This window comes from Eublepharis macularius, chromosome 2 (genome assembly GCF_028583425.1).
Source record: "Eublepharis macularius isolate TG4126 chromosome 2, MPM_Emac_v1.0, whole genome shotgun sequence".
NCBI lineage: Eukaryota > Metazoa > Chordata > Lepidosauria > Squamata > Eublepharidae > Eublepharis > Eublepharis macularius.
The window spans coordinates 75,743,868-75,758,796 of record NC_072791.1 but is presented as its reverse complement, the minus strand read 5'-3'; the positions used below and the strand labels follow the sequence as shown (position 1 = coordinate 75,758,796).

General features: G+C 48.7%; 1 protein-coding gene across 4 annotated transcripts in view; it reads left to right on the top strand.

Moving 5' to 3' along the window:
* PALS1 (protein associated with LIN7 1, MAGUK p55 family member) overlaps positions 1 to 14,929 on the top strand; it is a 98,318-nt gene that overhangs the window by 71,159 nt on the left and 12,230 nt on the right. For all 4 annotated transcript variants that reach the window (XM_054971539.1, XM_054971536.1, XM_054971537.1 and 1 more), the window contains 2 exons: positions 11,593 to 11,664; positions 13,869 to 13,940. In XM_054971539.1, coding sequence (XP_054827514.1) covers positions 11,593 to 11,664; positions 13,869 to 13,940 — 144 coding nt within the window. The remainder of the gene's footprint in view (positions 1 to 11,592; positions 11,665 to 13,868; positions 13,941 to 14,929) is intronic.

Here is a 14,929-nt window from a genome sequence, read left to right as displayed (position 1 = left end):
GTCCCGAATCTTTTTAGATGAAAAGTCAATAATGATCTCACGAGGCAACTGTCGCTTTGTTGCATATTTTGAAGAAGCCCGACGGACCTCCAAAATGGTGCTTTTAACCTCTTCTTTAGTCGTCCTCGCGGGTGTCGCCAGTAGTTCCGAGACCAAATCCCACAGATCCTCATTTTCCTCCTCTTTCACGTTTTGGAGACGCAAAATTGTCTGCGTTCGTTCCACCTGTAGCCCGATCAGCTGGTTCTCCACCAACTTCAGCTCCTTTTTTGTAGCCTTCACAAGTGACGCACTTTCCAGAGCAGACTTTTCTGCCCCCCCCGCTGCTGCCTTAATGGTTTTCACCTCGCTTTCAATTAAGCCCACCCTTTGATCAGTTTCGTTCAGCTTGTCAACAAAGGGTTTTATGGCTTCCACCACCGCCCTGCGCACCAACTCTTCGAGCGACTCCCCCTTCTGCAAGGTAGCCGAGATTGACTTACCGAGAGCGGGACTTTGCTTCTTTGCTGCCATTTTGGGGGGGGGCGCCAACAAAATTCTGGAACTCCACGAAGGGGAAGAGCGAGTCTTCTTCAGATCAACCTCTCCTTCACAAACGCTTGTAGAACAGAAGGGATTCGCTTGTTTACAGGCTTCCGCCTGTTTCTTTTACTTGCCGTTTCTCGTTGCCCGGCGGCACTCGAGGCGCCGCGCACATCTGCCGGCCTCCATAGGGACAAACGGGCAATTGCCCCCCCGCATTGATTTCGGGGAGTTCTTCCCGCCGCGTCCCGGACCCTGGCTCCCTCCCTGGGAGTCCTGGGGGCTAATCCTTACGGATCAGCCGCCCGGTCAGGGTGCCCGGTCGTTTCCTCCTGGACCAGCCGAGAGGAGCGTCCGGCATGGCTGAGAAAGCGAAACCGAATCCTATACAGCCAAAGCAAACCTGATGCAGGAGGCAATACAGCACCTGCTGGAAATTGGAGCGATAGAGCCTGTCCCCTTTCAACAACGCTTCCAAGGGGCATATTCTATCCTCTTGTTAGTCCCCAAGAAATAGGGGGAATGGAGAGCTATTTTGAATTTAAAGGATATCAATCTCTGTGTGTCACAGCAGAAATTTAGAATAGAATCCCTGCAGTCAGTTTTGCAGTTAATACAACAGGAAGACTTCTTAACATCCCTGGACCGCAAGGAAGCCTACCTACACATTCCCATGCACCCACGTTCCAGAAAGTAATTTCTTTTTGCCTTCAGGGAACAGCACTGTCCATACAAGGCTTTCCCTTTCAGACTGTCATCATCTCCAAGGGTGTTTATACGAAGGTACTGATTACCTTAGTGGCAGCCCTAAGGCAGCAGGGAATACATATCTATCCCTATTTGGATGATATCCTTTTAAGGGCACCAAACAAAGAGAAGTGCAGCTCACACACACAAACAGTAGTGCAGCTTTTCCAAGGCCATGGGTTTCTGATAAACAAGCAAAAGAGTCAGATAATTCCATCACAAAGTTTGATACATCTGAGAGCAATAGAGATAGACACTCTAGTATCTAGGGTCTACTTGCCACTGGAAAGACAATTAAAAATTAAAAAAAACTATTTTCAACCTTACTACGTCAAAAGAAAGCAGATTTAATGATGCTAGCACAGCTTCTGGGACTTCTGATATCTACAATACACTTAGTGGCATGGGCCAAGTTCCTCACGAGAACACTGCAGTGGACTCTGATTCCTTACCAAAGGGATATAAGGGAGAAGAGAAACAAAAGCATCATGCTGACTACGGCATTAAAGAGCTCTCTAATATGGTGGGCATCTCTGTCATATCTGTCTCCAGGAGTTCCCCTTTGCTCGAACAGTCAGATCATAGTCACAATGGATGCCAGCCTGAGAGGCTGGGGAGCCCACTGCCTGGACAAGATAGTTCAAGGGAAATGGTCCCAAACAAAGAAGGAACAGCATCAATTGGCTGGAGCTCAGAGCAATAACACTGGCATTGCTAGCCTTCCGGAAGCAGATCAGAGGGAAATCTGTGCTGGTTAGAACAGACAATATAACTGCCAAAGCACACACAAACCATCAAGGAGGAACAAGAGCCCTTCCTCTGCACCGGGAAGCCGTACAGATCTTCCAGTGGGAAGAAAAAACACCTAAAAGGTCTTCTGGCTCAGCGTATCCAGGGAACATTAAACACACAGGCTGACTGGTTGAGTCGGCAAGACATGGACTAGGCAGAGTGGTCTCTGAACGACCAAGTGTTTCAGGAAATCACCTAACATTACGAAACACCAGTGATGGACCTGTTTGTGACTACCAAGAACAGGGAAGTGCTAAGTTTCCTGTCCAGGTCTGATGAGAGAGAGGCCGAAGGGATAGATGCCCTGTATTGGACATGGCCAAAAGGCCTACTTTATGCCGTTCCACCACTGCCGATCATCACCACAGTACTAGCAAAGATAAGGCAAGAAAACACAGACATCATTCTACTGGCCCCATATTGGCTGAGGAGAATGTGGTTTTCTGATCTGATTCAGATGTCCATCAGGAAACCTCGGAGACTTCCAGTCAGGCAGGATCTGCTGTCCCAGGGACCAATCTATCATCCGGATCCATCCTGGATAAAATTGACGGCATGGAGACAGAGTGGAATGACCTCGAACTAGAACTACCTAGAGAAATCACAGACATTATGTTCCAGGCCAGACAACTGGCCACCAGGAAAATATAAAACTATACATGAGCAACCTTCTATTGCTGATCTGTTAGCCAAAATAAGGACCCATGGAACCCATCTAGACAGGAGGTTATCTTCTTTCCACATATGAGTTGGAAAAAAGGTCTAAGGCCCAATACATTGAAACAACAAGTAGCAGCCATTGCTGCTTTGCTTAACAAAAGAGGATTAGGTAACTTAGCATCGTCTTCGTCCTTCTGTGCAGCCCCACATTGGGACTGCGCAGGCGCAGGCCAGCCGCGGAAAAGATTTTTCTAGCTCTAAGAGATGTGAGGGGGACGTTCGGATCCACCGCGCATGCGCGCCGGTGTTCCCGCCAATTTTGAATGCATATATATCCGAACGTCCCCGGCATTCCCTCAGTTCCTTTTTCGCCGCCGTCGAAAAGGTTCTATTGTCTAGCGTTCGTTTCAAGCGTCTCTTCGGAGTTTTGGATCCTTTCTTCTGCTGGTCGGTATTTTCCCCTTGTCATCTGTCGGGAGATACCGTTCATTATGTCGCAGACATCTTTGTTTAAAAAGTGTCATAAATGCGGCACTAAGATGACCCATTCGGACGGCCATGAGCTCTGCCTCATCTGCCTGGGCGAGGGGCATGTTGTCGAGCGCTGCTCCATTTGTATGTCCTTCACTCCGAAGGCAAGGAGTGATCGGAAGGCCAGGCTCCGTGCCTTCTTGTGGGATGCCAACCTTCTCCCCCCCAAGCCGTCAGGCTCTTCGGGAGATAGGCCGCGCTCCGCCGCTCCGTCACCGGCGCCGTCTCGTAAGTCGCCAGAGCCGCTCCCCTCGGAACCGACGGGGCAACCCGTTCCGGAGGCCCGACCTGATTCCGGTTCCGGGGATCGTCCTTCGAGCCGGAAGGCCAAGAAGCGTTCCGCGCCCAAGCCGAAGTCCTCCTCCAAGCCTTCGGTTCGGGAGGCTGTTTCGGAACCCCCGTCCAAGAAGGCCAAGGCGAAGTCGAGGGCCAAGGACCGTGCGTTGTCCCCAGCTCCGACTGTGCTGCCTGGTTCTCCGGCCGAACCAGTCCTGATACCCGACGATGTGGTGAGTCTCCACACCCCGTCGCCTCCTTGCACGCCTCCTCCGTCGGTTCCCGAGGAATTTGTGCCGTTTCCGCCTTTCCCGGATCCGTTCCAATCTTTTGAGCGCTCCCTGCCGTCCGCCCCGGCGCCTTCAGAGGCCTCCGTTCCACTGCCGTCTACCTCGTCGGTTCCGATGCCTCTTCGCTGGCCTGCCCCGGTGCCTGCTCCTCTGCCCCCTTGCCAACCGGTCGCGGGGGTTGGGAACATGACCTCCTGGCAGGATTTTGTGGCGTGGTTCCAGCAGTCGCTGCCCTTCCTGCAACATCCGTCGGTTCCGATGGTCTCCGTTCCGGCTCAGCCAGTCGGGCTCCCAGCACCCGCTCCTCCACCTCCGGGCTTGCCTCTGCGACCGCCGGTTCCTGCAACTTATCCGTCGGCCCCGACCGCTCACCGGTCTTCGGTTCCGACGCAAACCTCGCCGGAGTTTTCGGATTCCGAGGATGATGAAGGTCTGGCGTCACCGTCGGAGTGCTCTTCAGACGCGGCCTCGGATCCTTCCCCGGATGACACCGTGGGTGGGCCCCGCTCATCGTCCCCGAATGACGATTACAGGCTATTCTCCGAACAAATGGTGCGGATGGCCGCCGCGCTGGAGATAGACGTCTCCTCCACGACCTCCAAGCCCAAGAGTAAGCTGCTGGAGGCGCTGTATTCCGGGTCCCCCGCGTCGGTGGCGTTTCCCCCTGTGGAGGATTTTGTTGATAACGCTCTCGCGCTCTGGCAGACGCCGGCGTCCCTGTCCGCGACGGCAAAGAAGGTGGAACGGTACTACCGTTTAAAGCAAGATGATTGCCCGTACCTCTTCAATCACCCGAAACCCTCGTCGATCGTGGCTGAGGAGGGTCAGGCTCGGTTCCGTTCCGGTTCCTCGTCGGCCCCGGCGGACCGGGAAGGCAGGAAGCTGGATGGCGTGGGCAGGAAACTCTACTCATCCGCGTCTCTGGGATTCCGTATTGCCAACTTCCAGGCCATAATGGGATCCTATAATCTATTCCTGTGGAAGAGGCTGTCTTCTTACCTCTCCGACCTCCCGGAGGATCGCCGCCACCTGGTTAAGGCCCTCCAAGCCGAGGCCGTGAAGCTGTCAAAACAGCAAATGACAGCTGGCAAGGACGCCGCCGACTCTGCAGCGCGAGCGATGGCAACTTCGGTGGTCCTGCGTCGGCACGCCTGGCTCCGGTCCACGGCCCTGCCTCCGGAGAAGAAGGCGAAGGTGGAGGACTTCCCGTTCGAGGGGCCCCAGCTCTTCTCGGAGAAGACGGATGAGTCCCTCTCCCTGATGAAGAAGAATCAGCAGACGGCCAAGTCCCTCGGGGTCGCCCCCTCTGCCCAGTCGTCGGGTCCGAGGTATCGCTATGGTCGGTTCCGATCCTACCAGACCCCTTACCAGCCTTACCAGCAGCGTCAAGGGCGCTTCTTCTCGGGCCAGTCCTACGGTCACCGATCCTACTCTGCCCAGCAGCGTCACCCTTCCAGGCGCTCCGGCCGGTCCAAGGGCAGGCAACAGCCCTCTTCGCCCAATCCTTCGACCTCGGCGCAGAAGCCCTCGGTCTTCTGACTGCGCCTGAACGCTCCCCCGTTGGCCTCCGAGGGTGCTTCCTCTGCTGCCCAGTTTCTGGACAGGCTTCGACCTTTTTTGCCCTGTTGGCAACGTGTTACTTCTGACGCTTGGGTCCTGTCCATTGTGGCCCATGGTTACAAGTTAATGTTTACGGATGCACCCCCTCTCTCTCTCCCTCCCCGTTGTTCTCCATGTTGTGATGTTGTGTTACACAATAATGTTATGGAGTTGGTTACCAAAGGTGCTGTCCGGGTGGTCAATGTCTCTACTTCCCCATGGGGATTTTACTCCAGATACTTCCTTGTGGATAAAAAGGGTGGAGGTTCCCGGCCCATCTTAGACCTTCGAGGCCTCAATGGTTATTTGAAGGCTGAGAAGTTTCGCATGCTGACCCTGGCGCGAGTCATGGAACTCCTAGAAGTGGGCGTCTGGCTGGCCATTCTAGACCTGAAGGATGCCTACTTCCACATTTCTATATTTGAGGGCCACAGGAAATACCTGCGGTTTGTGTATGGGAATTCTGTGTATGAATATACAGTGTTGCCCTTCGGGCTAGCCTCTGCACCCAGAGTGTTCACAAAGTGCATGGCCACCGTAGTGGCATACCTGCGGTCCCAGGGTTGCTTTATCTACCCGTACTTGGATGACTGGCTCCTGGTGGGACCCTCGCCTGACTCTCTCCATGCCCATATTGCCCTCACTTTGTCCGTGCTGGCTAGGCTGGGCTTGGTGGTTAATGGGGATAAGTCTATCCTGACCCCAGGCATGGCCATTAGGTTTATTGGGGTCCATTTCAATTCCCTGCTGGGTAGAGCCTACCTGCCCCCTGACCGGTTGGCCAGGCTTTCCGCTTTGGCCCGGCATTTTATGCATTGCCGGTATCAGACGGCCCTTTTGATTCAGACACTGTTGGGCCTTATGGCCTCCACCACAGGGGTGGTTTTCTTTGCGCGCCTGCGTATGAGGCCTCTGCAAAACTGGTTTGTCCGGAGGTACAACCCCCTCACCATGGGTCAGCACCAGAGGTTTTCCATCCCCAGGGTGGTGCTGCGCTCTCTGGCCTGGTGGACTGTCCCTGGGAACCTGTCTGAAGGTTGTCCTTTCGGCCCCTTCCTAGCCGAGGTCACGGTTTATACCGATGCCTCCAACTTGGGATGGGGGGGGCGCTGTGGACAGCTTTCGGCTCAGGGCATCTGGTCCCCATCTGAGGCATCCATGCATATCAACCTTCTTGAGCTTAGGGCGATCCGTTACTCCCTCGCTTCTTTTGCAGATGCCATTCGGAACAGGAGGGTTCAGGTCCTGTCGGACAATACCACGGCCTGCTACTACCTCACATTGCCGGGGATCTCAACACCTCGGCGGATGCGCTGAGCAGGGTGTTTCTGCCTCAGCACGAGTGGTCCCTAAACAGGGTTTACCTCGACCAGGTTTTCCGCACATGGGGCACGCCGTTGGTCGACCTCTTCGCCACTGCCCGCAACAAACAGGCCCCGCTGTTCTGCTCCCGGGCCGGCATTGGCCGCCACTCCCTAGGGGATGCCTTCCAAATACCTTGGTCCCCAGGGCTCTTTTATGCCTTCCCGCCCTTTCCGCTCCTGTACAAGGTTCTTTCCAGGGTCAGGGCCTACCGAACCCGCTGTATCCTCGTTGCCCCTCGGTGGCCTCGCCAGGATTGGTTCCCCCTTTTGCTCTCCCTGTCCCAGGGGCGATGCCTCCCCCTGCCTCACGCCCCGGACCTCTTAACCAGGGACGGGGTGTGGCATCACGATGTGGCTGTACTGAATCTGGCTGCCTGGCTTCTGGGCAACCGGGAATGAACCTCTCTTCTGGGGTGCTTGGGGTGATCTTGAATGCCCGGAAACCGTCCACCAGGTTGTCCTACCAGAGGAAGTGGTCACGTTTTTCCCGGTGGTTGGCCCCAAAGGGGGTTTCTCCCTTTAGTTGCCCGCTCCCTGTCATCCTGGACTACCTCCTGGATCTCTGCTCCCAGGGCCTTGCGTTTTCCAGTATTAAGGTCCACATGGCTGCAATCTCTGCCTTCCATGAGCAGATTGATGGGAAGACAGTTTTTACTCACTGGCTTTCCAAGCAGTTCCTGAAGGGCCTGTTCAAGACCTTCCCTCCTAGGGCCCATCCCATTCCACAATGGAGTCTCTCCCTGGTTCTCTCCCAGCTGATGCTCCAGCCCTTTGAGCCTCTATCTTCTTGTCCCCTGCCTTTGCTCACTCAGAAGGTGGCTTTCCTGGTGGCAATCACGTCCTCTAGGCGTGTTGGGGAGCTGTCTGCCCTGCGGTGTGACCCTCCCTTCCTGCAGTTTTTCCCTGGTACTGTCATGCTCCACACTAGCATGGAGTTTCTGCCCAAGGTAGTCTCAAGGTTTCACCTACAGCAAAAGGTGTTCCTCCCTTCCTTTTTTCCAACACCTTCATCCCCAGGGGAACGAGCACTACACACATTGGATGTAAAGCGTGCTTTATTGTTTTATTTACACCGCACCAAATGTTTCAGGAAGTCTCCTGCCCTGTTTGTGTGTTACTCTGGCCCTCGCAAGGGCTCACCTGCTTCTGCCCAGTCCATCTCTCGCTGGATTGTGTCTACGATTAAACTTTGCTATCAGCATGCTGGAGTCCAGTGTCCCTTGTTGGTTACCGCTCATTCCACTCGAGCGCAAGCTGCTTCTGCTGCCTTCCTACGAGGAGTGCCGCTCCGGGACGTCTGCCAAGCTGCGACATGGTCCACTGCAGACACTTTCATCAAGCACTATTCTGTGGATGTGCATGCACGACGTGACTCGGCTGTGGGCACAGCTGTCCTGCAGTCCTTGTTCAAGTAGACACTCACACCCGCCCCCATTGGTGAGATGCTAGTTACTCTCCCAATGTGGGGCTGCACAGAAGGACGAAGACGATAAACAGGGTTTCTCACCTGTAACTGTTGATCGTCGAGTCTCTTCTGTGCAGACACACATTCCCTCCCGCCTGCCCCGCTGTGAGTGCTTGGTTTCTTCCATTGTTTCTCCGGCGGCTCAGGTGAACTGAGGGAATGCCGGGGACGTTCGGATATATATGCATTCAAAATTGGCGGGAACACCGGCGCGCATGCGCGGTGGATCCGAACGTCCCCCTCACATCTCTTAGAGCTAGAAAAATCTTTTCCGCGGCTGGCCTGCGCCTGCGCAGTCCCAATGTGTGTCTGCACAGAAGAGACTCGACGATCAACAGTTACAGGTGAGAAACCCTGTTTTTCTGATAAACAAATCAGACTTTACATAAAGGGGACAATGCAACTAGCACCCCCTGTGCAACACAGATTTCCAGCATGGAGTCTGTCCAAGGTGTTGCAGGTCCTCACAAAGGCACCTTTCGAACCCTTGCTTTCTGCAGAACTTAACATTCTATCATGGAAAGTTGCCTTCCTAGTTGCCATTACCTCAGCAAGGAGGGTCTCGGAGCTAGGGGCCCTTTCTGTATGGAAGGAGCCTTGTACCTTTCATAAGGATTCAGTGCTACTTAGAACTGATCCTTCTTTTGATCCTAAGGTACTCTCCCCATATCACATAAATCAGCAATTAACATTACCTTCATTGTGCCCTAAGCCCAAGCATCCTAAGGAGGTGCTATGGCATATATTAGATGTCAGGAGGGAATTTCATATTTATGTCAAAAGAACAGCCACTATCAGACAATCTGATTCTCTTTTTGACTTCCACGGAACACAAAATTTAGGCAAAAAAGTTTCTAAGTCAACCATAGCCTACTGGATAAGAATGTGCATTCACAAGGCACATGGGTCCAAGGCCTCAGGGCACCCATGAGTGTGACAGCTCATTCTACCAGGGCAGCAGCTGTGTCTGCTGCCTTTTCTACCAGGGCTCCTGTAGAGGAGATATGTAGAGCAGCGACCTGGTCATCCTTTAACACTTTCGTAAGGCACTATAGAATTGATCAGCAGAATTCTGTAGAGGCTGCATTTGGGAGAAGGGAGAACGAAACATTGTAAAGACCTTACCTGAAGGTTTCTTCTCTTCAGTGGGGTGAAGGCATCCAATTCTCTCACCCAATTTTTAGTGTTGCTGTTGTTGCAGTTATATTATGTTTTAGTAAGGTTATATCTATGATGCTATTTGGAAGCATGCACACAATCTCAGAAGGCATACACAAAAATTTGCATAGCCCTGCCTGGAGTAAGAGGAGGCGTGACCTAACAAGTTTTGCTGCCTTCGCCCTGCTGAAGAGAAGAAACCTTCAGGTAAGGTCTTTACAATGTTTCGTTTTTGCTTAATACTAGTAAAATCATTTATGCAATTGCTGCACCATCCCATAGTTTGAAGTGGCTGGAAGGTTGCAGTGCTACCCAAATGTCTACCTGGTAAGTAAAGGGGAAGGACTGACCAATAGTGCGATAAAGAAAAGAGAGGAAGTGGCTGATCGTTGGTTTGTCCAGGGCAAATCCTTCTACTTCCAAAGAAATTTAACATGCTAGTGAACAGTAATGGTGTCCATCAGTGATAACGTGTTGATAATATCTGCTGTTAGATTTCGTTTACTGTGAAGAGCTAGAGCTAAATTAATTGGTTTCTTGTTTGTTTAGTACATTTTTATTCCGTCTCTCCTCCAAGGAGTTCAGGACAGTAGGCATCTATGTACTTTTACAACAACTCTGCAAGATGTGTTAAGCTGAGAGAGTAACTGGCCCAAGGACACGCAGCAAGCTTCATAGCATAGTGGGAACCAGGGTCTCCCAGATTCTAGACCAACACTTTAACCACTACACCAAGTTGGCTCTTGGCCGAGTCAGTAGATTTTGGAAAGGTCTTGTGGGTCACTACCTTGGACTGGCATATTTTTAGATTTCTTCTGGCATATATTTTCTTAGGATGAAAAAAAAATGTTGAAAAGTAAGCCATTTTTACAAAATAAAATTGTATACATACCAACAATTTTTTTATGTCCAGCCTGAGAAGCTGGAGCTTGTCTGGTCTTCTGCAGATACTACCCTGCAGTTACGCTAAATCAACAACTGCCCGTATAAGCATTTTCTCTGCAGTAGCCCCCACCTTGTGGAATGGCCAGCCAGAGGAGGTCAGGAAAGCTCCCACTCTCCTGATTTTCCACAAATGATGCAAAACTGAAGCATTCAGGAGGGCTGTCTACTCAGGTTATAGGGCTATGTCATAAGTAGTAGCTCAGAGAGATAGATAAAGGAAAGGGACTATAGACTAGGCTATTGGATGCTATCTGCTGAGGTAGACATTTTCCTACTGGGGAGTTCAGTGTTGCTAAATATGTCATATTAATTACTTACTCCTATATTCAGAAAAGGTTTCATCTGTGTGTTTGGCTTTCTGCAAGTCCTACTACATAAAAGAGTAAGCGTGTTCCAGACAGCTCACTTCCTACCCTGGTGCACCCCCAGGGGGCACTGCCATGGAGAAAAGCCCAGGCGAGGCAGCCTACCCTCCAGAGAGTGCATGGTGGTGGAAAGCCCAAGCCAGGATCAGGAGGGGAGCAGGTGGCAATGCCCACCTCCTGCTATCACCCAGCTGAGATCAGGAGCGAAGCAGGTGGCAATGCCCGCCCCCTTTCACCTAGCTGGGATCAGGAGTGGAGCAGGTGGCAATGCCCACCACTCACCTTCACCAGCTGGGATCAGGAGCAGAGCAGGTGGCAATGCCTGCCCCCGCCTTCACCCACCTGGGATCAGGTACTGAGCAGGTGGCAATGCCCGCTCCCTTCACCTGGCCGAGATGAGTCATGGAGGAGAAGACAGTGCCTGCCTGCCCACCCTCCCCTTTCTAGATCCCATTGTATTTTTCCTACCACAGGCTTTGTTAATAGTTTTTCATATTTGCGGCTCCCATGCCCTATTGTATCTGTTTCCATTGTATGTCCTAACTTGATTATGTTGTATTTTGCTCTGTGAATGTCCTAGCTATTGATTATATTGTATTCCCTTGCAGTATTGTAATCAGCCTTGGATCTCAGTGAGAAAGGCAGACTATAAATAAACAACAACAATAATAATAAAATTCTCAAGCTCTATTGAGCTAGCCAGGTTCTAGCCAAGAACTAACTTCATTGTTAGCTACTTCATTTGATAGTTGCACCCACGTATATAACCAGACCCTTCCTTTTTTAAGTGACAAGATTGTCATGGCACCACATGAACAGAAAATTAGAATTGTTTCCCATTATTTATAATTATCTTTGTATGTGTATTTTTAATTAAGGAAAAAGCTTTCAGCAGCAGAGGGAAGCCATGAAACAAACTATAGAGGAAGATAAAGAACCAGAAAAATCAGGTAGGTGAAGCATTTGATGAAATGTCTGCAACAGCTGGTCATTGTTTAAACAGAAAAATATATCAGTTTACTTCTTGAGCTCCAGCCCAGGTTTCTGAGGGCAGGCCAAAATACTACATACCCACAACTACCTCCCCGTGCTTAAAGGAGGGGCTGAACTGACTAAGCATCTGTTGCTGAAGTCTTGGCAATATATCCCAGCCCTTTGGTTATGTAGGGATCTAGAAGTAGCATGGTGACAACACCCAACTCTATATTTCTTTGTCCAAATTGCCTAGCAAAGCTGTAAAGGTCCTGAGCCAGTGCCTTGTGGCTGTGGTTAAATAGTTATGGATGAACAAATTGAAACTAAGTCCTAACCAGATAGAGGTGATGCTGGTTTGGAAGAGTAAGATCTTGGAGGACATTCTGCTTCCCACATTTGGTGGAGTTCAGCTGACCTTTGCTGATGCAGTTAAGAGTCATGGGGTCTTACTGGACCCAGTATTATTGCTAAAGAAGCAAGTTAATTAGAGACAAAAATGCTTTCTACCATCTTCATTTAGCTTGGAAGATAGCTCCTTTCCTTGACCAGGTTGATCTGGTCATGTGGATCCCTGCCACAGTAACCTCAAAGCTGCACTACTGTAATGCACTTTACATGGGCCTGCCCTCAGATACAACCAAGAAGTTCCCGCTGGTACAGATTGTCAGTGTTTGATTATTATTGGGAACTAAACAACTTATGCATATTAGACCTGTTCTGCAGTTGTTCCATTGGTTACCAGTTCCGAGGTTCAGTTTAAAATATTGAGTATTACTTACAAAAGCCCGTCATGCCCTGGGGTCCACGTACCTAAAGGACCACTTCTGCCAGTATGCCCCACTGCAACAGCTGAGCAAAGTCTGCTAGAGGTGCCACCCTGCAAATGCCTGTACCTGATCATTCTGTGTTGTGGCTTCCACTTTATGGCTTACTTGACGAGGTCCAATCTTTCTATCATTCTCAAGAATGTGTAAAATGGAACTGTTCAGGAGGTCAATTCTAATAAAAGGAATAATGCTGCGATAAAGTGGAATTGTTCAGGAGGATACTTTTACAAAGGGACAAGAGTGTAGCTTAGGGCATTGTTTATTATATGCATTTCTTGGTTTTACTGCCTTGTTTTCTAAGTCTGGTAATCCAATTTTTGCATTTCTTGTCATGTCTTACATGCTATTTTATTATGTTGTTTTCTGATTTTGTAATCCTCCTTGGGTTTCAACAAGAAAGGCAGCCTGTAAATAAAGCAAATAAATAAATACTGTGCCATAAAGGGCTGTTCTGTTCCCAGAAAGAGCCAGATAATTCCTGTACAGGATAGTTCAACTTCTGGTCTTCAACAGGACCAAATAGCCTTTGAATTGTATTTAGCATGGTGCCTTTCAGTTTTTTTCCTTGTCATGATGGTGTGATCAAGAAATTCAGCCTTTATAAAGAATGATCAAGAGAGTGAATAATTAATTTTTGTAAAGTGAGGTTATTAACAATGGGCTGCTGGTAAGAGAACCACAGTATTTATTTATTATTCGATTTATAAACCGCCCATCCTCAGGGGCTCTGGGCGGTGAACAACAGTTAAAATCAATAAAAACAAGAAAACAATAATTCTGAAATCAACATACAATAAACAATGATAAAATAAATTAACCAAATACATTAAGGTGCAATGGTGGGGAGAACGCCCCACCCGAAAGGTGAGAGGCCGACATTGATATGAAGGGCAAATAAAAAGTACAAATATTTATAGACCTTCATGTTGTTGGCTGACATTTAGTATATCAATTATGTGATATTTGGAGGTAATATGAGTGTTATGTTCTGATTTTCACCTAAGAAAAACTTCACAATTATATAAATGGATTACAGTGCAAGTGGCAAAGTTTGTAACATCGGTAAACAAAATACAGTTAAGACTATGGAAGTAAGTTTTAATTTACTTGAAGATATTAATAAGTTCCCTTTAGTAGTATTATACTATACTACATGCTGTTATGGATTTTATGGATTTAAAGATCTTGATGGAGTTTTGTCCATTTCGGTTTAAATTTTATGATGTAGTAATTTGTATTAATAATATTGTACTTTTATTTGCTATAGCTGTGCTGAAGCAATAAAGTATTGATTGATTGACAATTATATTTGGACAACTTTGAATCTCATATATATATTCTTAAATTTCTAGGGAAACTTTGGTGTGCAAAGAAAAACAAAAAGAAACGGAAAAAAGTTTTGTATAATGCCAATAAAAATGATGGTAAGATATTTCAGAATGCATTTCAAGATTTTTTTCTAGTTAAAGGATTGGCTGCTACAGCTGTGTTCTTCTGGTACCAGGACATTCTGTTGGTGGATAGAAAGCGCCTCCTCCAGCAGAAGAAAAAAGTTCCTGGCAGTGGGATGGATTGGTAGGATCCAACTCAAAGTATTTAGAAATGTAGTCACTTTTTCCCTATAGCTTTCCTACCCCACCCCCACCCCCACCCCCTGGTTTTACAAACAAGCAATTAAGAAACTTCACTTACAACCAACTGAATTTTCTTCAATGGACTCAGAAGGGTGTAACTGTTGAGAATTGCACTGTTACTCAAATATAAAATATGCTATTGCTTCCCTCTCTCTCTTTCCTTCACTTCCTTTTTTTCTTCCCCTTCCTCCCTTTGTTCAGATTGTTACATACAATTGTGTGTGCATGTATATATATATATCTGTATATAAGCCTCAAAAGCCATATCCTTGAATTCATGCTCTCAAAGCACTTGAGAAACTGTACCTATATCTTCTTCAAGGTATGCAACCTATCTATTTTTTACTGGGATCCAGAAAGACGTGCAAAATGCTTTTTTTCCTTCTAATGGCAGCCTTATTGGGTGCTGTCCTAGGATCCTCCCAACCTTTGGCTTGGGGGTTTGCCATTGGAAAGAGGTTGATGAAAAGCTCCTATGCATGTGTGAAATGCTCAGTACTTTGGATGATGCAGTGAACAGCTGTTACCCACTAATTAGAGTGGTGAGAAGGGATTAGTGTCAATAGAGCCAGTGTACCAAGATTATCAATGATAATAGATTAAAAAAAATGACTATCAAAAACCACCATAAAAAAAATAATTACATTCGAATGGGTAAAAGACATTGGAAGGCATATTTTCCAAACAATATAGAAATAACTGGATGGATCTGTATTATACTGATTATTTATCAATTTAAGAGACATGTTAAAATTAAGATTCAGTGGCAGAAAATTTTC